Consider the following 23018-nt stretch of genomic DNA (forward strand, 5'->3'; position numbering starts at 1 on the left):
GACACATTCAGGGAGCCGCAGTGATGTCAATCAAACCTTTGCACAATGACTCTGACAGGCAAGGACCAAAGAGGGAGAGGAGGCTTTTGGAGATTCACACTTGGCTCCACGAAGGTGGGGGCCGCAGCCCCAAGAGAGAGAATGGAGAGGGGCGAGGGGGAGAGAGAACGGGTGTCTTCAGCCATTCAAAGAGAGCCCTATTCACAAGCTGTCGCTTCAGCCCACAGGCAATCAAGATGACTGATCTCATCAAAGGTCAGCGGACCAGAGATGAACTTTCGGAGGCACCGCAAGGGAGAGGAAGCCAAGGAAAGAACGCAATACTGAACCAGAAGGACACAGGTTCAGCACAACCGAGGGAGCAAACAGGCCCACCTGCCAAGCTGTGAAAAACACAGGGGGGCACAGACAGAGAGGAAGGGTGCCCCAGAAGGTGCGGTCCAACTGGCTCATGTTAGCGAGCCAAGTTTCATGCTGAAAGGGCAGCCTAGCGGGTTGAAGATGGGGCTGTGTGTACGCTGCATGAAAAGAAAAAAAGAAATCCTATCCCTTCAGGGAAAGCTGGCTTCTGCTACATGCATATATTATGCAAATCAGCACGCTCCCCAGATTTTGCATAACTATGCCACCTTTCCTACTTTGCATAATTTATTCTAGCTTTGCTTGTCATGGAAAGAGGGCGGGAGCTGCGGAGGGCAATGAGGCCCCACTGCCAACCCACCTCCAGGAAATCTTATCCAGTTTCTTCTCCCTGCTCCAACACCTGAATACTCGCCATGTTTTTCCAAGTCCCTTTTTGCAACCAGAAGAGCTAGAAACTTGCCCATTGTAAAAAGCAAAAGCCAAGATTCTGAGGAAGCTGGATCCTGTTACTTCTTCTTCTGTCATGCAAAACCAAAGCTCTCTTTACTATTATTATTATTATTATTATTATTATTATTATTATTATTATTATTATTTAATTGACCTTACAGGATCTGAGGGTGACTTGATGCATATAAGGAATCCCTCACTGGTTATGGCAAGCAATGGAAGAAGAAGGAGGAGGAGGAGGAGGAGGAGGAGGAGGAGGAGGGGGAGAAGAAGAAGAAGAAGAAGAAGAAGAAGAAGAAGAAGAAGAAGAAGAAGAAGAAGAAGAAGAAGAAGTTTTGTATGGCTGAAGTCCCCCTAGGAAATGTTCATTGCCATGCCTGGCAGAGCCACAATGCCATAGGTTGTATCCAATGCTAGTCCTACTCTTGCTTTGCAAGGGGTTGGACTAGATGACCCTTTGCACCCTTTTCCACCTAAAGTTAGGGGAACCAGCTTGGTGTCCTCCAGGGGTTGCTAAACTCCCATCATTGCTGTCCACTGGCCAAGCCGGCTGTGACTGATGGCATTTTGGGTCCAGTAATATCTGGAAGGCTAGTGGCTGCCCACCCTTTGATTACAGCATCGTGGACCATGATGGCTAAAGCAGCAAGAGATAATGTGGTGCCCTCCAGGTGTTGATGGATGACAACTTCCATCAGGTGTGTTGCCTCTGGTGCTGAGTGATCTCAAAGGAAGACATTCAAGAAGCGACCAGTGAACATTACTGGGGAAGCAGAGAATTAATAGGGGAGAGGTGGGGATGGGGAAGAGTTGTTCATAAGATGCAAGTTTATGGAGGAGAGCAAGTCCTTGGCCAGGGCTCAGCATTGCTTTTTGGCAGAATTAATAAATAATACCCACTTAATTACCATTTTGTAAATACAAGAAACACACACACACAGAGACATAAAAATCAATATCAGGAGCTATCTTTGCATCAAGATGCTGCATGCCGTTGTGGTAAATGCATCTTGGCGATACAGACCCTTTAAGATAATTTATTTCCTCCCTTCAGATGACTCACCACCACCGCTCCGAGCAGAGACACACAGCCAAAGAAAAGCAATGCACCTTCATTCTGTTACATTTTCTCACCTCACACCCCATACAAGCTCACGGCCATGCTGGCTGAAGCTGGAGGGAGTTGTCATCCGCAACTCTGGCAGGTTAACACATTGCAGAAGGCTGCTCTGAACCTCTTGTCCAGAATCAAAACAAACTTTCCCCATCATCCTTGGTCAATGGGCTTGCTGTCTAGGGCGCTGGAGTGGCCAACTACATTTGGAAGTCTGCAGGCTTCTTTGTTCTTTCTCTCATGGGGGAAACCCTCCCTTTCCCCCAGGTGAGGAAGGCTGGAGTTTGGGAGTGAGATGATGCTCAGAATTATAGCTTCCTGGCTCACATGAGAGCACTGTTGCGCTCAAACGAGTTCTGGTTGTGGGTTTCCCATTGGGGCATCTGGTTGGCCATTGTGAGAACAGGATTCTGGACTGGGTAGGCTTACAATATGTCATTCATGTGGGCTCTTCTTTATGTTCTTATAGCAATTATGAGGAAAGCTCCAGTTAGAATTTTGGGAAGCGTCCATGGAAAAGGAAAGCCATTGCCTATGACCCAACACTTTTCATTTAGCTTTATTTTCTTCTATGTGTTATCCAGCAAGTGAGGAGGAGATCATTTAGATAATACTGCCAATTAATTAGTAAACAGTTCAATCTGGGGTAGATTACTTCCCCCCAATTTCCATTGCTCTTTCCCCTGCCCTCTTCTAATCAACAACAAAAAAAGGAAAGGAAAGGAAAATCCTTCAGGGGCATTCAGTCTTTTTATTACTATATGATGAGTTTTAATCCAATGAAATTTTCAGTAGGGGAAAGCATGTAATCTAATTAAGAGACTCAGGCTGCAGTTTAGCTGGACTCATTAACTGTAAGATAAGAGATCCCATCATTACAGAGACAAATACCCCCCCCCTCAAGTGCACATCCGAAGGCCACTATGCAAACTGATTCTGCTTGGAACGAACTGGGCTATACCGTTTAGTCATGCACACAAGCATGAAACAAAGGGATTTGGGGGAGAGGGGGAGGGAGATTGAGAGAGGGGGACAGAAAGGATGAGGAAAGCATCTCGGGAAACCTGGCTTCTTTCTGCAACTCCTCCTCTCAAATAATATCCAGCCCCTCAAAAATAGTTAAAAAGGACTTCTCGGCATCATGGGTTTGGGAATCACCAAGAACATGGATGTATCGGTTGTAGGAAACTTACCTCAGTAAAAAAAAAAAAAAAGGTAAAGGTAAAGGACCCCTGGATGGTTAAGCCCAGTCAAAAGTGACTATGGGGTGTGGAGCTCATCTCGCTTTCAGGCCAAGGGAGTCAGCTTTTGTCCACAGACAGCTTTCCGAGTCATGTGGCTAGCAGGACTAAACTGCTTCTGGTGCAACAGAACACCGTGATGGAAACCAGAGCGCATGGAAATGCCATTTACCTTCCTGCCATAGTGGTACCTATTTATCTACTTGCACTGGTGTGCTTTTGAACTGCTACGTTGGCAGGATCTGGGACACAGCAACAGGACCTCACCCCATCATGGGGATTCGAACTGCCAACCTTCCAATCGACAAGCCCAAGAGGCTCAGTGGTTTAGACCACAGCGCCACCCGCACCCTAGTAAGAACACTTGGTTCATATAGGTTCATATAAGTGGGTAGAGGAAAGATTTTCTCCCTTTCTCATAACACTCAACCTCTCTCATAGCTCTCAGACTTGGGGACATCCAATGAAGCCGAATGTTGGAGGATTCTGGACAAAGGAAGTCCTTCTTTAGGCCGCAATTAGCTAAACAATGGAGCTTGTTCCCACAGAAAGCAATGGTGGCCACCAACATGGATGGCTTTGGACAAATTGAGAAAACAGGATGCTGGACTAGATGGGCCTGATCCAGCTGGCTCCTCCTATTTTCTTATGCCAGTCATTTTCAAATTGCATTCTGCAAAACCAAAGTGTCTCTTGGAAATATATTTAAGGTGCTCCTCCATGAAAAGCTAATGCTTATGTATTGCAACAACTCAATCCTGCAGAGGACTGCTGGGTGTTTTCCAGGGTGTTTTCCCAGTTCACCACAGGGTGGGGATGGAGAAGGGGCTACAAGAGACCTATAAGCTCTTCTTGAATAGACATGGGGCCCTACAACGTGCTCCAGCACTGCCTGAAAGAAACAGAACTTTGTTATGCTGCATAGCGGTTAAGGTGTCAAGAGCAGGAGTGGACAGACTTGGGTTCAAATTCTAGCTCATCCATGGAAGCGAGGGCAGAAGTCCCATTGCGCTAGCAGGACTTGTTACGCTGGCTCCCATGAATACATCTGAGTCATTTACAGGGCTTTAAATACTAGCATGAGCATCTTGACTTGGACCCAGAAATAAACTGGCAACAATTTTTTCTGTCATCTCTTTCTCTGCAGCATGCACCTTCATTTCAATAAAGAAATTTAAAAAAAAAGGAGTTGCAATACAAAAAACCTGGAGGGTACCAGTTTGGGGGAAATTGCATTAATCCATGTTGGAAGCTGCAATGAGTGGCACTGGTTTTTGCAGAACCATTTTCCAACAGGGGTTTAATGGTTTGCTTCCCGACTGTGGGTCAAACTGACCTCCCTTCCCTGCACTTTGAGGTAATAAGTGTCCTTGTGACCGACTTTCTCTGAATCTGGGCCTCTTATCTCGCCAGGAAAAGCAAAGAAAGACCAAAGAACCACATTTTCATGCTGCAGTACAGAGTGGTATTTGTGTGGTGGAAATAGCAGGCCTGGATGAGCCTAGTGTGAAAATTACTGGTCAGTGGGTTTCGGTTTCTATGGAAATAACAGGCAACAATACAGAGAGAAATAACAGAGCTGGAGGGATAAACCCTGTAGGTTCATATAATCTCCTTAACGTGATATAACTGTGTTAAGTATATTAACAGATGTGCATGAGCTTCAAGAAAATAATAATAATAATAATAATAATAATAATAATAATAATAATAATAATTGTTGTCATGATCCAAAGCTCCTCCGGGGTCCTGTTGGGCCTACAAACATGTGGAGGTACAGAAGACATTGACTGAAAACATAACTTCTGCCAGCCATATGGTGAAATGCTACTAAATTAAAGGGCTTCTGAGCATGTAGAGAGTGCCTACCCTGTACCCACAAGGGTTATCAGAGCCAGCCCTTACATTCCTGGGTTTGCTGCTGGGGGTGAGGCAGACTGAGCTTTTAGGCCAGGAAACAGGTTTTGGGTAGGCCAGAGCTGCAAAGCTTAATAATATAAATATAAAGGGTCTATTAAAAACATACAGATAATTACAATAAAAACAGCACAACACCAGCCCTTTCTTTAAAACAAGTAAATTCCCAGAAGCCTGTTGGAATAAGGAGGTATTCACCCGTGCCCTAGAACAAGGACCCTTGTACTACCGGACACCAAGCAGACCCGGCCCATTCAGTCTGCTTGGTGTCCCCCACCCAGAGAATCTTAAGATCTACACATAAGCGATTTACCTGTTGTTGTTCTTTAGCTTAATGTGGTCCGTAGGTTCTAAAATCTGCCCGTTCTTCAGCCATGTTATCTGCGGAGGAGGTTCCCCCTGTGCCAAGCAGGTAAAGATGGCAGTGGTCCCCACGGGCCTGGAAATAGACTGCGGGTGCTGTACAAATTCTGCTGGAGCTGCAAAGGCAAAGGAAAACATGGGCTATCCATATACACATACATATATATATACCGGTATATACACACATACATATATATATATACATACACACACACACACACACACACACCGGTAGGTGGGGGAGGCAGAAAACTAAGCTTATTGCAGAGGTGAATGTTTTCCTGTGCTAGACCCAGATAAATGAATGGCAGCTGCTGGAACTGGCATCGCCATAGTGCCCAGGAAGATCCCAGGGCCTAAGTGCCCTGGGAGGGGCCTGCATTGGCCTCCCTTTACGAAGAACATTGTGCCTTCATAGATAGCTGCATAAAGAGCTAGAGTGTTATATAGCTGGAATGGCACAGCATTACTTCCAGCTAGTCTTGGCTCTGCCAGCAATGACCTGGAGCTCTCAGTGGGGAAATAGACAGTGGCCACACACAAAAAACAGTGTGTTCTTGTAATGGCTGATTTTGAGAAGCGTTCCCCCTTTTTCTTTATTGCAACCCATTTTGACCATTTGTGGGAAAGCTTTATATGAACAAAATTACCAATGAATGGATGGCATGATCTGGAAAGGAATGCCCAGTCCTGTAATCCCCAGAGCAGAAGGAAGTGCATTTAGAAGGAGCACCACCCCTCCTATTAACTCAGGCAGCGAGTGATGTAGGGGATCCAGCTAGTGGTGTGCAGAAAAGGGAATTTCAGCATGTAGAGTTAGTTGTGCAAAGTAGGTAAAAGGTAAAGGCACCCCTGACCATTAGGTCCAGTCGCAGACGACTCTGCAGTTGCGGCGCTCATCTCGCTTTACTGGCCAAGGGAGCCGGCGTTTGTCCGCAGACAGCTTCCGGGTCATGTGGCCAGCATGACTAAGCCGCTTCTGGCGAACTAGAGCAGCGCACAGAAACGCCATTTTACCTTCTTGCCAGAGCGGTACCTATTTATCTACTTGCACTTTGATGTGCTTTCAAACTGCTAGGTGGGCAGGAGCAGGGACCGAGCAACGGGAGCTCACCCCATCGCGGGGATTCGAACCGCCGACCTTCTGATCGGCAAGCCCTAGGCTCTGTGGTTTAGACCACAGCGCCACCCGCGTCCCTGTGAAAAGTACACCTCTAAAAAAACAACAACCCCTTCTTCTGCCCAGCTACTAAAGGCTCAGGAGCCTTGCCTTCTTCTACATTTGGCCTCCCTAGCGGGCTCACAGCACTGTAGACAAAAAGGGGCAACTAGGAAACAAGAGGAAGGTATCAGCATACTTGTGGAGGACCAGCATTTCTGCCCACCCCCCTCTCCTTCAGTCAGAGGATGATGGTGCCCATCTGGATATTCACCAGCCTGTCCGGTCTCTTATGTCACCAAATGGTTAATTGGAAACAACCAAAAGGATGGGTGGTTGGGAGGGATCCCTGTTTCTTTGCAATCTGTTCTTCTTTCTCCCTGCCTCAAAAAGAAACACCCTCTTCATTTTGTCGTTGTATGTCTTAAGTTGTTAACCATTCTCCTATACGGAGCTTGTTCATTTGCGACAAGGGATGAAAATGAGACTCCCAACATCTGAGGTCGCAGAACCGAGAGGAATATAGGAAACTTGTCTGCTGCAGGGATCAAAGGAAGGAGATCAAAAGGAGTCTCTGAGAGGGTCAGAGAAGAGAGAACTAAAGAAGATAGAAGAAGCTAGTTTAACATTTAGTACAGGGAGATGTGCGTGTGTGTCCCCCCCCCCCACTGAACTTGATTATAATACCACTGTGTTAAGTTGGCTTAAAAGAAAATGATTGCTGGGTCAATTCCCTGGGAACTCTGGACATTGTAGCTGTGAGCGGGCAATAGAGGATTCCTAACTACTCTCAGCACCCTTGGCAAACTACATCTCCCAGGATTCTTTGCGGGGAGCCATGACCACTTAAAGCAGTATCATAGCACTTTAAATGTATGGTATAGATGTGGCCTTAGTTGGATGTGCAAGATTCAAATGTAATGAATGAATGTAATGAAGGAATGAATGAACTCCTCTGCCAGGCTAGTTCTATGCTACTGTCAAAAGAACAGTCCTCTATACTTTAGGAAAGAATGCCAACTTTGCAAAGGGAGCACCTAAGCTTATTGAAAGTGTGGAAGTAGTCCGGTATCATTTGATGCAAAGAAGGGAATGAATGGATCACAATAAGTGATTAACAACTGGAACAGGAGATTTTCACAATGTGGGTACAGAAAGCAACAGCTACTGCAACAGGGACAGGGGAGAGGAATTCTTTGTTTGAACCCCGAGCCCTTCATAGGAACATGGAAGTTTGTGCCAAGTCACACTGTAGGTCCATGCAGCTCAGTACTGGCAGTGACTCTCTGAGGTTTCTCAGATAGGGTACATTTCAAGGCTTAACTGGAGACAATGGGAATTGAACCTGAGACCTCCTGCATGCAATGCCTTCCTTTCTTCCTTCCTTCCTTCCTTTCTTTCTTTCTTTCTTTCTTTCTTTCTTTCTTTCTTTCTTTCTTTCTTTCTTTCTTTCTTTCTTTCTCTACTCTCTCCCACTTCTCTGCAATCCTGAGGCTTTTGCTTTACACCAGCAGCTTCTGGATATGTTCCAAACACTCCCTGATTTACTGCTCCAAACCTTCAACCGGCCCACTTGCGGCATGAGTTATTAACAAGCATTTTGTTTAACACCTTTTGCTTTCAGGATGTTGTTTGTGTCTACCTGAGAACGTAGTGTGTGAGCTGACAAAAACCAGCAGATGGGCATGCCCCAGACCCTGTGGTTCCTCCAAATCAGCAGACCACTCACTACTGCAGAAATAAATTATTCTGAGTGTCTGGGAAGGAGGAGGAGGAGGAGGACACCCTAACATCAAGGCTGCTGATTCCGGGTCATCCTCTGTCAGCAGCAGCCGTTCCTCCTCCTCCTCCTCACACTCTGCTTCTTTTGTTGCATAATGGTTCCTCCAGCCCAACTGCTTTGAGAGCTGTGTTGCAGACAGAGGATGGCCCACCTTTCGCTCACCTGGTCAACCACAACAAGCAAGACTGCAGCTGCACACACACAAACACATCTGAAGCACATGCCTTCCCTCAAAGGCTCTTGGGAACTGTAGTTATCACAGACCCACAATTCCTAGCCCCTCAACAAACCACAGTTCCCAGGATTCTTTGCGGGAAGCCATGTGCTTTAATGTATAGTGTGCATGCAGCTTAATTCTCTAAGGGACATGGGGAGCTGCCTCATATTATGTCAACCCATGCAAGCTCAGGCTTGTCTACATAGGGGATGAGGAACCTCAGGCCTGGGGACTGGATGTACCCTCCAAGGCTCTCTGTCTCTGTTTGCACCCTCTCCTTGAGTGTCTTTGCCTGGCTGGAATTTTGTCCTAGAATTTTTGTGGTGCCTCACCCTTCCCTAGATGGGAGGATAGAGAAGAGCTTTCAAAGAGGATTAGACAAATCTGTGTGGAACAAGCCGATCAATGGCTACTAGCCACAATGGCTAGGTTTACCTCTACTTCAGAGGCAACGTGCAGGTGGGTAGAGTGCTGTTGCACCCATTTCCAACTCGCAAGCTTCCTAAGGGCATCTGGTCTGCTGCTGTGAGAGCAGGATGCTGGCCTAGATGGGCCATTGGCCTGATCCTAGCAGCCTGTTCTTAGGTGTGTGCAAATATGATTGGAAATCAGCCTACCATACAAAGGTGGAATTGACAGGAATTGTTCCACCCACTTTTGCCTCTGGCCCCACCCACCGCTGGCATGTGGGCCCCAGTAGGTTGCCCAGGTGGAAATGCAGCCCTCGGGTCAAACTGTTTTTGTTTACTTCTATACGGGGTTCTACCACTTCTCAGGTGGGTGCTATGACAAGAGAACTATGGGAGGCATTCATGGTGAGTTCCAGCACCTCTTTTCTAGAAAAATAGAACTGTTTATATATTAAATTTGTATCCTGCTCTTCCTCCCAAGGGAACTTGGTTCAACAGTGGATCTACAGTGGCGGCATCTCTCCTGGATTTCAGAGAGGGGTTGTTCCCAGCCCTGCCAGGACTTCTGCACATGTCATGTGCTCTCTGTTTGTTCCTATGTTTGTTTTCTTTCTAGTCCGCAACTGACTTGGGGGTGCTTGTTTAGAGGAATCATTTGTGAACGCGCACAGGATGGCACCAAGTTACTGGTGCCCAAGGAAGGAGGTCTTTCGGGCCAATGGGTCTGGCCGTGTCCAAAGGGGGGCTATAACAATGTTGTTTGGAGGCAAGGATGTTAGCAGAAAGAGGTCTCCTTCCCCCATTGCCCCAAAGGGGGGGGGGACCTCTTGCCTGGCCATCCCTGTGAAAATGGCCAATTAGGCCGCTCAGGTGGGAGAGATAATTTGAGATTCAGAGGCTCATCAAACCAAGCAGTTAACGAGGGGAGCTGATGAGAATGCGGGGCTGCTGGAAACGGGCTACTTCAAAGGCGAGGCTCGTAATCAGGGAAAGGATTAACAGCATTCAGCTCTGCGCTGCCAGCTGTGCGTTGCTCCCCTTTTCTCTCTCCCATCCCTCCCCTCCTCAAACGCTGGAAAAGGCGTTCTCTGTGCAAAAACTTCACCATGGAGACTGGACGCACAGCAAACATTTCAGAAACTCCTTTTGGGGCAGCATTGGCCAAGGTCATTAAAAATGGCTTTTCAGGTCTGCTGTTAGAAGGATTTTGCCTTGGGGGGGGGAGAAAAGCGCCCACATTTCCCTGGTGCACAGACCACACAGCAGAGGGGGTTGGTTGCAGGACTGCAGCTACAGGAGAGCATGGAACTGAGCTCTCTCACTAAGTTTTCAGGTTCCTTTTCTTTTCTTTTTTCCTTTCCCCAAAACAAAAGGAAAAAAGGAAGCTTCTAGCCCCTTTACATATGGAGAAGGAAAGAGGTATGGGCAAGACAGCATTAAGAATATAAGAAAAGCTCATCTAGTCCAGCCTCCTGTTCTCACAGTGGCCAGCAAGATTACCTCTGGGAAACCTGCAAGCAGGATTTCAGCACTGTAGCGTACTCCACCACCCCCACCACCCCGCTGAGGTTTCCAGAAACTGGTACAGTGGTACCTCTGGTTACGTACTTAATTCGTTCCAGAGGTCCGTTCTTAACCTGAAATTGTTCTTAACCTGAAGCAGCACTTTAGCTAATGAGGCCTCCCGCTGCCGCTGCTGCCAAACTTTTGATCTCATCCTGAAGCAAAGTTCTTAACCCGAGGTACTATTTCTGGGTTAGCAGAGTCTGTAACCTGAAGCGTCTGTAACCCAAGATACCACTGTATTCAGAAGCATTACTGGCTCTAAATGTGGAGGTAGAGAACAGTCATCATGACCAGTAACCATTGATATACCTCTCCTCCATGAATTTGTCTAATCTGAGTTAAATTGAGATTCTGTCTTGAATCTTCCAACCTTCGACTTCATTGGATGCCCTGACTGAGTTGTAGCGTTATGAGAGAGGGAGAAAAACCATGATTTAAAAAAACAAAAATTCTGTCATGCCTCATTTGCCTTTTCTTGAACCTAAAAAGTTCCAAGTGCTGCTACAAGCTTTCTTCATAGTGATTATCGTTCCCTCCCCTCAATCATTTTGGTTGTCCTTTTCCATCAAATTGCTCTGCAGAACGTCAACCTCAGTGCTCTCTGGTCAAAGAGTACAGAACAATACCAGACTGTTGAAGATATTTGGCCAAGCCAAATCTTGTAGGTTGAAGACCCAGCACTTGGACCTGAAATTGCAGTCGGTGCCGAATGCTGCAATATGATTGCTGACAAAAGTGAGGCCCCGTCAGCATATTAGACTTCCGTTCAGAGAGTTGCACTGGCCACTGATTTGTTACTAGGTGTAATTCAAGGTGTTACTCTTAGTATATAACAGCTTGGGAAGAGTTTGCTTGAAGGATCGCCTTGCTCACTTAACTGTTTTGGTCCGTGGAACTGGCATTTTTCAAGTGCCACATAATGTTTGCTCTGCACTTGCAAGCAAGCAATCTTTCACTGCGGCTCCCTGTGAATGTTGGAACTCCCTGCCCATTTACATTGAAGGGAGGCACATTCACTGCTTTTTTCACCACCTGCCACAAACATTTCCTTAAAGCAAGCCTACCCAAACATGTAAATTTGGCATGAATTTTACTGTGTAGTTTTATTTTACAATGTCGGTTTTAAAACTGATTTTATTTTGAAAAAATAAATAAATCTTAGGCTAAGGTTTTTACTGGCTATTTTTATAAGTAATTTAAATTTTGTGCAAAACTACTTAGAGGTTTTGAGGATTAATAAATGATCTTTTAAACAAAACAAAAATAATAAATACATTTAGGCTCCCTCATCACTCCCTTGTTACTATCACCACATTTTTAGCTGCAACCCAGTTTAGGCGATCAGAAGAGGAAATTTCCAGGACACAGTTATACTATTTTTAAAAATGGAAAAAATTCATTTTTGATGAGGAAGTAGACACTGAACATTTCCTCATGTGACACCAGGAACACTCTTAACTTGAAATGCGCTACTTGTAAAATGTTGCTAATGAAGTATAGGAAGTGAAAGAGACCATTTTAAAAAAAAAAATGAGTGTACATGCTAGTCAATGTCACTCATCTGTTCTACTTGAAGGAAATCCAAGGGTACCATTTACACTTTGCTTCACTTGTGAAAACAGCCATTTGGTGTCTTAGCAATTGAGGGATCCCGATCCTGACTGCCTTACCTTGCACCACCAACCTTCCTTGGGCTGTCCGCCTCACCCTCGTGCCGGGCTTATTGGCTGCACACACATATATCCCAGAATGCTGCACAGTGAGGTCAGAGATCATCAGGTTTCCTGTCCCAAGGACCTGAATTCCTTCAACGCCAATCGGTCGGCCATCTGGGTTGGAGAAACACAAGAGCAAATTACACCCTGGGTCTGTCTGGTATTTACAGTGTGAAGGAGCCTGGAACTCTCTCTCTCTCTCTCTCTCTCTCTCTCTCTTAATCTAGCAAGGCACCGTTTCCCCTACAACAACCAGGCTCACTCTAAGGGACCAGAAATGGGATGAGGAGATATGCTTCTCTTACGCCAAACCCAAACTCTCTTTCGAGGCAGCCCTGAACAGATTTTAGCTTTCAACTTCAGTCGTCGTTGTTTTCAAAAGCATCCATAAATTTTATTCTAATGCCACATGAACAACAAGACAAGAGTGCACAATAAATTATACTGTTGAGATATGAGAATTACTCATATTTACAAATCTCAGCAAGTATGTAACATTCTTCCTGATTCAAGATCAATAAACAAATATAATACAGGCATAAAGTCAAGTTCTAATAAATAGTGTTAAAAGACGGCTTTTGCCAACGATACCAATCTTCAAAGCATCGATGTACTTCAGACATAAACAGTTTTTCAATTTTTATATACTTTAAACTACAATTATCCGAAACTAAGCAGTTTTCACAAGGCCACATAATCCTCCTCTTAACTCCCAAGAGGAGTGTAAGCCCACTCCACCCCCTTTTGCCCCGCCCCCCGTTCCACCCCCTTTCCCGGCCACTTCCGAGTTGCCATGATACGCACATGCGCAGTCGCACATCCATTGGACGCACATAAATTGGCCATTGTCTGTATTTTAAAGGTGTAGTTATATGCTTAGGTTTACCGTGACCACTGAATTTGGTCACACTGGACGCTTTTATCTATTACAGCGGTACCTCTAGTTACAAACCTAATTCATTCCGGAGGTCCGTTCTTAACCTGAAACAGTTCTTAACTAGAAGCATGCTTTCGCTAATGGGGCCTCTTGCTGTTGCTGTGCTGCCAGCACACAATTTCCGTTTTCATCCTGGGGCAAAGTTCTCAACTCAGGGTAACTCTTCCAGGTTAGCGGAGTTCGTAACCTGAGGCGTTTGTAACCTGAGGCGTTTCTAACTTGAGGTACCACTGTATTAGAACAATGTGAGGATGAGTGCTTTTATATTGTTTATTAATACAACATTTAAAAAACACAATTTATATGGCTGGTTTTATATACTGGGTTTCATACACCTCTTGGGAGATTTTTCTTTCATTTTAAATTTATATAAATATGGCTCCTGGGAGGTTGCCCATGGGGGATTGCACCCCTCAGGCTGGAAAAAAAAGGCTTCCCTGCCTTTCGCTGAAACCTAACTACTGGTTCCATTTCTATTAAGTTATTTTTGTAATTCGTAGAATCCTTCAACAATGCTGTCCATTCAATAATTTCAATCTACCTCTCACAACTTTTGCAGCAGTTCCTTCTCTCAGCTTCAGATATATACAGCACAATCTTTTTTTTTAATGCAGTTGTAGAGAAAGAAGGTGTTTCATATTTGTATGGTGCAGTCAAGGTGGCAAAAGTTATTTAAACCAAGTTGCATTGCTGTGGTCAGGGCAGCAAACCACAACAAACAGAGCACATTGATGTGGCCTGGCGTGTGTGTGTGTGTGTGTGTTGTGTGTGTGTGTGTGTGTGTGTGTGTTTAAGCTTCTAGCTTGGCTATGGTTGACGGAGGCAGTGACCCCACTGTGCTCCAGCAGTCCTGGGATCAGCAGGGCCTCCATAGCTCACCAACCAGCCATGAGGGATTAGAAGCTAGAATCTCATTAACTAGCAGAGAGAGCTTTAGCACTGAAAATGAAAGGGTGAATTCGCTCTCCTGTGGAGAGCCAAGGAACATCTGATCCTGCTGGCTCCAAGGAACATGTTTAAGGAATGTGACTTTCCTCAAAGAATCCTGGGAACTGTGGTTTATTAAGGGTGCTCAGAACTGTATGCCTGTGTCAGCAGTAAACTACATTTCCCAGGATTCCGTGGGGGAAGCAATGTGTTTTAAATGTATTATGGCTACGCAGCCTGCATTTCAGGGACGTAGAGAAGCGGATGTGAGAAAACCCCAAGAAACAGAAGACAAAAGCATTGCAGGGGGTTGAACTAGATGACTCTTTGGGTCCCTTCCAATGCTACCAGCTTTACACGCAAAACTAGCAACTTCTTCCAGCTCAGAAGGGTCTTCATACCCTCAAACCAAATTCCTACCTAGTAGCAACACTGTATGTAATACACTGTATGTAACTTTGCCCGCACTGAAGTAATAGCAAAGCTCTCCTTTCTTGTGTATGGATTCTGATACGAGGGTAACCTCTGGTCACTTACCAAGTCGACTCCAGGAGACGATAGGCCTGGGGTTTCCGGTTGCAATGCATTCCAGGATGGCAGTCTGGTGCACAGTTAAGGTCAGGTTCTCTGGTCCCACGAGAATCATGGGATCCTTGTACACGGGAGAATGAGAACCTGTGCATGGCAGACCAAACATTAACGTGAGACATTCTGAAATTGAGAAGGTGCGTCTCATTCCTGGGTCAGGTACTCCGAGTGTCAGGTTTCTGAAGTGCTGTGTCACGTCAAGGCTAGAGCAGAGCCTCAGCTCAGTGGTAAAGGATCTGCTTTGTGTGCAGAAGGTCCCAGGTTCGATCCCCAGGTAGGGATGGGACAGTTCCCTGTCTGAAACCATGACGTGCTTCTGTTGGTCACTGTAGACACAGCACTGAACTAGCTGAACCAATGGCCTGACTCAATGGCAGGCAGTTCCTAGTGTTCTTATGAGAAGGCAGCCGTGCCCCAAACTTGCCTGCCAGGATGTGCCTTCCCACTCACTGCAGAGGCTGAAATGCTGCAAGGAGAAGGTTCTCTTGACCAGGAAAGAGCACAAGGGGCTGACTCTTGGAATTTATACCAGGCTTGGCCAATCAGGAAGCTTCATGCTGCCTGCCAGTCACAGGAGCAGATGCCGCATCGTGCTATTCCCTTCTACAGCTGAAGGGGGCACTTCCAGGGAACCTGTTTATGAGCAGGGAAATTAGACAACACTGTGGTTTGCAGGGAAATTAGACAACGCCGGCTATTTAATGTTTCTGATTTGTTTGTGGGGAGGTTACACAACCTTGCATCAAAGCAAGTGTAATTCCACAATTTTCAGTGCACTGCCCTGTCGCTTTCCTCGCTGCAAAAAGCCTGATAATTTGGGGAAGCGGGTTTGTTGCACAAGACCTCCCAGTCAACCATAATTGGGCAACCTGAAACTGCTGGGATGTGATTCAATCCCACCCTAAAACAGCAATGATCTGGAAGCTGAAACACCCACGGTATAGTTCACTAGGCTTGGCTCCCGTGCTCAGATGTCCACAAGGGTTCCAAGGTAAAGCCACGAGGCACGATTGGTTTATTATACAATCTTTTAAAAAGAGCCAGTGTGGCATTATATTGGTTAGTGTTGGACTGGGACGTGGGGAGAGCAGGGTTCGAATCCCCACTCAGCCATGAAGCTCACCGAGTGACTCTGGGCCAACTCAACATCCCATCTCTTAGCCTCACCTACCTCATAGGGTTGTTATGGTGATGAAATGGGAAGAAGAAGAAGAACCATGTACACCACCTTTTAGATCCTTGGAAGACAAAGGTGGTGTTTAAATGCAATAAATAAATAATATTTAAAAATTAACCAGTCCTTCCTATGCCCTCTAAATCCTACACTGCATGCTGCCTTATACTGAGTCAGACCACCTAGCTCAGCCCTGACTGATAGCAGCTCTCCAAGGATTCATTCAGGTAAGACTTTTTTCCAACCCCCATCTGGAGACGTCAAGGATTGAACCTGGGTCCTTCTGTATGCAAAGCAGATGTTCTATCACTGAGGTAGGTCTCTCTCCCCTGACACCAATTCACTTGCCGCCCTGGACAGCTCCCCTTGAGATCACCTTAGCTCTAAGATTAATCTGTTGGGAGAGCTGCTTGCTCGGTCAGGTTCTGCTCATCACCAAAAAGCAAGCAGTGCCAGCCTGGGCGGCAGAGGCATGAAAGGAATGCCGTTTTTGCCTGGAGGTCAGCTTTGCCGCAGACCAGAGATGGAAGTTTGACTCATTCCTCCTCCGAAGGCTGGTTTCCAGGACATGCTGGTAAGCAGGTGTGTGAACAGCCATTTGCAAAGTGGGTGTCAAGGCTGAAGGGAGGTGGGAATTGATGGGGAAAGCAGCTTTCAAGAGGGTGCCAGGAGTAGGTAATGTGTCCCTTCGGAGAATAGGGCCAGACCAAGGCAGGCCTATTTAGCATCCTGCCAGGCTTAGGATCAACAGTTGGTCAGGTTGGGCACTAGCCAAGGGTCTTGGGGGTTCAAAAGGAGAGTGCATTTGCAAGCCCAACATTCCTGCAAAGCGGGCGAGTCACGTGAGGGAGCATGTCGTGCATCATCTTTAAAAGCTTGGTGGGCAGGATGCGGAAAGTATTGGGACATTTCCATTGCTTTTGGCCAGTTCTAAATACCCTGAACTCCAGGACTCTGTGTCTGCTGCTGAACCTGCACCTTTTATTTGCCCAAATTAAGGTATCTTTCTTACTTGTACGTTAAGAGCCTTTGCCTATGTGTGATGAGCAGGAGCCAGGACTGTTGGGTTCTACAGAGAAGGTACCACCAGTTTGCAGTGTTTGGGCATGAGAAAAGATGGGCCACCCCAACCACTTTGCTCCCTTCTCCTCTCTACTCCACTTGAGGAAATGGATTCTTAAATTTCCATCGAAGCACTTTGCACAAATTCAGGGCTCTCGGGTAGGATTCTGGCTGCAGAATTTCACATCCCCTGCTGAGAAGCAGCCGGCTTTACGGAGCAATGTGTTCAAGGAATGTCAACCATCTACTGCTTGCCCCTGGCAAAACAGCTCTATGCACCTGCACTGCAAAATCCGGACACGGTTGTTGTTTCAAGACTTTTCACAGGTTGACAAGCACAGTGGGCACAGTGGGCAGGGCAGGTAAAAAAAGGGGGCTTTGTGAAGGTGAGCTCTATCTTCTCAGTAGTCTCCTAACCGGTGACCTCCAGGTGTTTTGCATTCCCAACAGCCCCAGCCAGCACATGGCGTCCAACACCATTCCAAGCACTGGTCTTAACTGCAGCCAAATGAGTTGCATTAATAGGCTGTCCTGGTAGGAAATAAGTGGGACGAACCACCTGCTTCTGCCCCCCTCTGCCCCCCAAACACACCAACCTGACACAGTGAGCCTGGCTCCCCTGCTGAACTTCACATTGGCAATGTTGGTGGCAACACAGTGGAAGATCCCAGTGTCTTCAGCTCGCAGTCCAGTAATCTGCAAAACACCCTTGGGCAACAGTGTGTACCTAAAGGAGCAGGAAAACACAAGGGAAATAAAGTGAGGGGGGGTTTCAGCATATTAGCAGGTACATGGGTATTTAGAGGGGTAAAGGCCTGCTCCAGAACAAGGAGGCAAAGCATGCCACTCCAATCTGCAGGTGGCTGGTGATGTTTTGAATTCTTCCTTATGTTTTTATTAAGGATCCTTGCAAGTAGAAATCTAGCACATCCATCAAAGAACCCTGTGATGTTAGTTTTCTGACTGCAGGGGGATTTATTTTCTTTGGTTTTCACATGGTGGACCATTCAGAGTTGGCATCCAACACCTGCAGTATGTAGTATTGTAGTCCATTCTGCCACCTCAGCTCTTTACTCTGGCCTTTGACATCCAATATGTATATTTTTAGGATCCACCTTATGCCTATGAACTGTTTGAATTGTTTTTAATATTGTATTTTAATTGCTATGAACTGCCCTGGAACCTTAAGAGTAAAGGGCAGGAAAACAGCAGCAGTAGCAGCAACATTTTAATATTTGCAAGCTGCTTTGAAGGAGCTGCTATAAAGCAATCAATTTGGGGCATGGGTGTAGCCAGGATTTTGGTTAGGGTGGGGCAGAACCTCAGTTAGCTATGTATTTTTACTGATTTTTATTGATTTGGGGGGGGGCAGCTGCCCCTCCCTGCCCCCCTGGCTACGCCCATGATTGGGGCGTTGATGGAAATAAATGGATTGAAAAATTAACAAATAACTAAGGAATGAATAATCCTCATTGATTTGTGATAAGTGGGAAAAGGGCAAGCAGGCAATCGTGCGGCCCTGCAGCCATACCAAGCCAACAAACACAAACCTGATTTGCAAAATCTGTTCTGTGAACGTGCATCAAATGAGGGCACTTGATTCTATGAGCACAAAAAGAGGCTTGCCGGATCAGGTGGAAGTCTCATCTAGTCCAGCATCCTGTTCTCATGGCAGCAAACCAGATGCCCATGGGAAGCCTGCAAGCAAGACCTGAGCACCACAGCACTGCCTGTCACCTGCGATTCCCATCGATGGGCATTCAAGAGGCTTGCTGCCTCTGACAGGGGAGGCAAAACATAGCCATTGTAGTTAATTCTCTTCCAGGGAATGGTCTTAACCCCCTTTTCAAGCCATCCAGTTTGGTGAATGTCGCTACCTCTTTGGGGAGCAAATTCCACTTTGCGCTGTGCGAAGAAGTTACTTCCTTTTCTCTGCCCCGAATCAGCTTCATTTCAAATGTGCAGACACGCACCCTGGGATTATCACGGGGTGTTTTTCACTTTCCAGTTTAATTGCCTCTGCAATTGGTTGGGGGACAGGTGAGTGTAGGTGGGTTATGAATTGGAAAGTTCCCTTGCTTAGTTATAATATCAAGCTTAGAGCCGCTATTATTCTGGAACACTGGTTTTCAAAGCCTGCAGCTTCGGAGAAGCTTATCAGAGGTTTGCCAGATCAGTAATAGCTGTCTATCTTCCCTGAAAGTCAGCTTGCCGACCACAGTATTTTCTTGAAAGACTCGGCGACAGAGGGAGAAGCCAGGCATGTTCTGGAGCACAGTCTCAGTTCAATGCTGAGGTCCAATCTGTCCAGACAATGGCAAGCACAGGGTTCCCAAAAACATTTCCAAAAATCCTCTGCTGCATCCAGGCCTTGTCATGGGTCCAGAGAGGCTCATGTCACTTCCAGTTTTTGTGGACCCTAGCTACACTAAAAAGAATTTTTTTTTAGGACAACCCATGAAAACAAAATAAGGCACACCTCCCTCCAAAAAAAGAGAACAAGGGTGACTGGTTTGTTTATATAACCAGCTGATCTGAGAGGACACATTCATCACGGTCTAATCTTGTGTCATCAAATATATTTCTATTTTAATTTTAACTCTTTAAAATCTATTAACAGGTAACAAAAAAAATCCCTTTTAACAAATCACATCTCTTACTTGCTCACTGTACCCTTTTGAGCACCCGCTGAGAACATTTTTGTTGAGGCAAGCATATCCAGACATGGAGAATGTTGGCATGTGTTTTAATCTGGATTTCAGTTTATTGTGAATTTTAATTAATTTTTGGATACTTTTGAGAGCTGTTTCTAACTGCATTTATTTTACTGATAATTTATTTGTTCTGTCCTTTTTGTAAACCACCTTGAGGTTTCATTACAATCAAGCAGTATATAAATCTTGCAATATAAATAAACGATAGGTTCCATAGTAGATATGAACAACTTTCAACCTGCAAGGTGTTTGTGAATAGTGCAGAGTTTGAAAAACACCCCTCCTGCAGCACTCGCAGCCCTGTTTGAAGGGAACTGGACTCACTGTCCTTACCTATCGTTTTCTGTATTGATGGGGAGATGGTTCTTCTGCCACATGATCACAGGCTCTGGCAAGCCATGGATCTGGCACTGAAACCTGGCCACGCCGCCTTCTTCCACCACTGCACTCTGGGGGTGGATGTGGAAGTCAGACATAGCTGAAAGGGAAAAGGAAGGGGAAAGTTGAAAGGAAAATGTGGGGGGAAATGTCGTGAAATTCTACTCAATATTAATCCAGAGCAGAACTCCATTGTATAGTTAGCAGAGCAAAAACTTTGTAGGATTCCCCCCCCAAAAAAATAGATCAGAGGCAATTGTATTTCATCCAGCAGAGCTTTACTGCTACTGAATGCAAATAAGCATAATGGTCACAAATCCAATACATTCAGGATTGGCACTGTTCATAAGAAATCCAGTTGCAGCAGACTTAACTTAAACTTACAATAACTTATAATAAAGAGAGATAGAAAGAGAAAGGGAAGCCCAGGCTCCTTCTGGCCCTACTTTTATAGTCAGCATGACCTTGACTGAAAGAGATCACAGAACCAGTTTAAGCCAGCTTTACTCAGCTTCTCTGAAGGAATAACCCAAATATCATGAACCTTCTGCTTGTTTCCTTCACACAGAGAAGCTTCCAGAAGCCTCTTGAATTAAGTAGAATAGGAAAGATCTCTACACATCAGATCAATACTCTCTGCACTAAGAAATGCGAACCGGTAGTTAATTCTGTATTTCAAATTCTGGCACAGTTACTGTAAAGAAGAGCAACCCAAGTCTCCAAAAAATGCAGCCTATGTCCATCTTTGCCAAGCTGCTGCCCTCCAGACGTTCCCAACAGCTAAATCTCAGGGATTCCTGCTATGGGGATTCTCAGGAATATTCCTGCTCTGGGGCCAGGACATGGAAAATAAAAAGAGCCTGTTGTATCAGGCCAATTTAGTCCAGCAACCTGTTCTCACAGCGGCCCAACAATGAGAAGCCAGCAAGCAGGAATCAATCACAAGAGCAATCTCACCTCTTGTGATTCGCAGAAGCATTACTGCCTCCAACCATGGAGGAAGAGCGTAGCAATCATGGCTAGCGGCCATCGATAGCCCTCTCCTCCTCCAGGAATTTGTCTAATCCTCTTTTAAAGCTGTTCCAAGTTGGTGGCCATTACGGCCTCCTGCAGGAGTGAGTTCCACAGTTTAGCAACATGCTGTGCAAATGAGTTCTTTTGTTTGCTCTCAGTCCTTCAACATTCAGCTTCATTGGATGTCCCCAAGTTCAAGTATGACGAGAAGAGGAGAAAAAACTGGCCTCTATCCACTTTCTCTACACCACACATCAATTCATGCATCACTATGGTGTCTCCTGTTGCTCAATTTCCCCCTAAGCTGAAAAACCCCAAAGGTTGCAAACTCATAGCGAAGTCTCTCCATTTCCTTGATCATTCTGGCTGCTCTTTTTCCTGAACCTTTTCCAACTCCACAATGTCCTTTTCCGGGATATTTTCACCCGTGCTCGTAACTCCAAAACTAAAAGCCCATCTTTAAACTGTGCCTTATCCTCCCCCCCCCCTGCCAGCCTCCCCTTAACACAAAATGCCTGCTGGCTGCACATTAACACACACACACACACACACACACACACACACACACCTCAATCTCCTTCCTTCAACACACATCAAAGATAATACATGTGCATCTCTTTAAGGGAAAGAACCAAAGACATGTCAGGAAGGATCCATCATTCATCTCCAGACTCCCATTGGGCTCCGACAGATGGGAGACTTCTTATTCCGCTTCATACATTAAACATGGGCCATATCACCCTCCTCTCACGCCCCTCTGTCATAAGCTTCAGCTCACTAAATAGGGAGGGTTTAGAAAATACAACATGCTGATTGTGCTTTTAAGGGATCCACCGTTGTTCTTCTCCATCTTTTAACAACGGGGAGGGGGGAAACAAACCCCAAAACAACCCTGGTTTCAACTGGATTTTAATGCCATCTGAGAGCATTTTATTAAATTATGTAAGCTGCTTGAGCACTAATTACATTTTATTGTGCTAAGAAAAGGGCTTTGAGCAGCAACCAACCAAAGTGGAGGTACAATCGGAACATACTTATTGTATTAGCGCTCAAGACTATTATACAATAGCGAGGCTCGTAAGAAACATCACTCTATTTTTAGCAGTGCTCTTAGTAAATGTTTTTGTTAAATTCTACAATCTAAGTTGCAAGGGTAGCTGGAAATGATCTGCCAGGAACATAGTTTTATCCTCAAGCTTATTTCCATTGTGCTACACATTTCAGTGAAGTGTTTTCTGGGTTAGGGGCCCTAGCAATGATTTCTGAACTGTTTGGGTAACCCCAGAGTTGCATGGAAGCTGATCAGGGCTTCGCGAATGAGAAGTTTAGGAATGGAACCTAGGAAACCGCCTTATTCTGAGTCCCTCTAGCTCTGAGTCCCTCTAGCTCTGTATTGTCTACACGGACTGGAAGCAGCTCTCATGCTGGGTTCTCACCTAGCTCTGCCTGGAGATGCTGGGGAATGAACCTGGGACCTTCTGCATGCAAAGCAGAGATGCTGTATCTCTGAGCAAGGACCATTGGGGCCGAGTGTGTTCTTGATAAGGACCCCATTCATATTCAAGCAGGGTAACACTGACGCCCCAAACGATGCCCCATGTTAATTGTGTTGGCACCCTAGAACATGCTCGGGATTCCTTACAATGTACTGGGGTTCGTCAACAGACAAGTTGGCACCGAAAGGGTCCCCCAGGAAGATTGAATACCACTGCTATTAGTTATATTCATATGAGGAATGAATAACCATCACAGAGCTTAAAGACTTCCATGAACTAAATCAGGGGTCAGCAAACTTTTTCAGCAAGTGGCCGGTCCACTGTCCCTCAGACCTTGTGTGGGACCGAACTATATTTTGAAAAAAAAAAAAATGAACGAATTTCTATGCCCCACAAATAACCCAGAGATGCATTTTAAATAAAAGGACAC

General features: G+C 45.7%; 1 protein-coding gene across 1 annotated transcript in view; it reads right to left on the minus strand.

Moving 5' to 3' along the window:
- Positions 1–23018, minus strand: part of IGDCC3 (immunoglobulin superfamily DCC subclass member 3) — a 100766-nt gene that overhangs the window by 16436 nt on the left and 61312 nt on the right. Inside the window, exons 3-7 of the mRNA XM_033168002.1 lie at positions 20034–20178; positions 17583–17713; positions 14700–14837; positions 12254–12412; positions 5399–5564 (exon numbers count right to left, since the gene is read on the minus strand). Of these exons, the coding sequence (XP_033023893.1) occupies positions 5399–5564; positions 12254–12412; positions 14700–14837; positions 17583–17713; positions 20034–20178 (739 nt within the window). The remainder of the gene's footprint in view (positions 1–5398; positions 5565–12253; positions 12413–14699; positions 14838–17582; positions 17714–20033; positions 20179–23018) is intronic.

Source organism: Lacerta agilis, chromosome 13 (genome assembly GCF_009819535.1).
Source record: "Lacerta agilis isolate rLacAgi1 chromosome 13, rLacAgi1.pri, whole genome shotgun sequence".
Classification (NCBI taxonomy): domain Eukaryota; kingdom Metazoa; phylum Chordata; class Lepidosauria; order Squamata; family Lacertidae; genus Lacerta; species Lacerta agilis.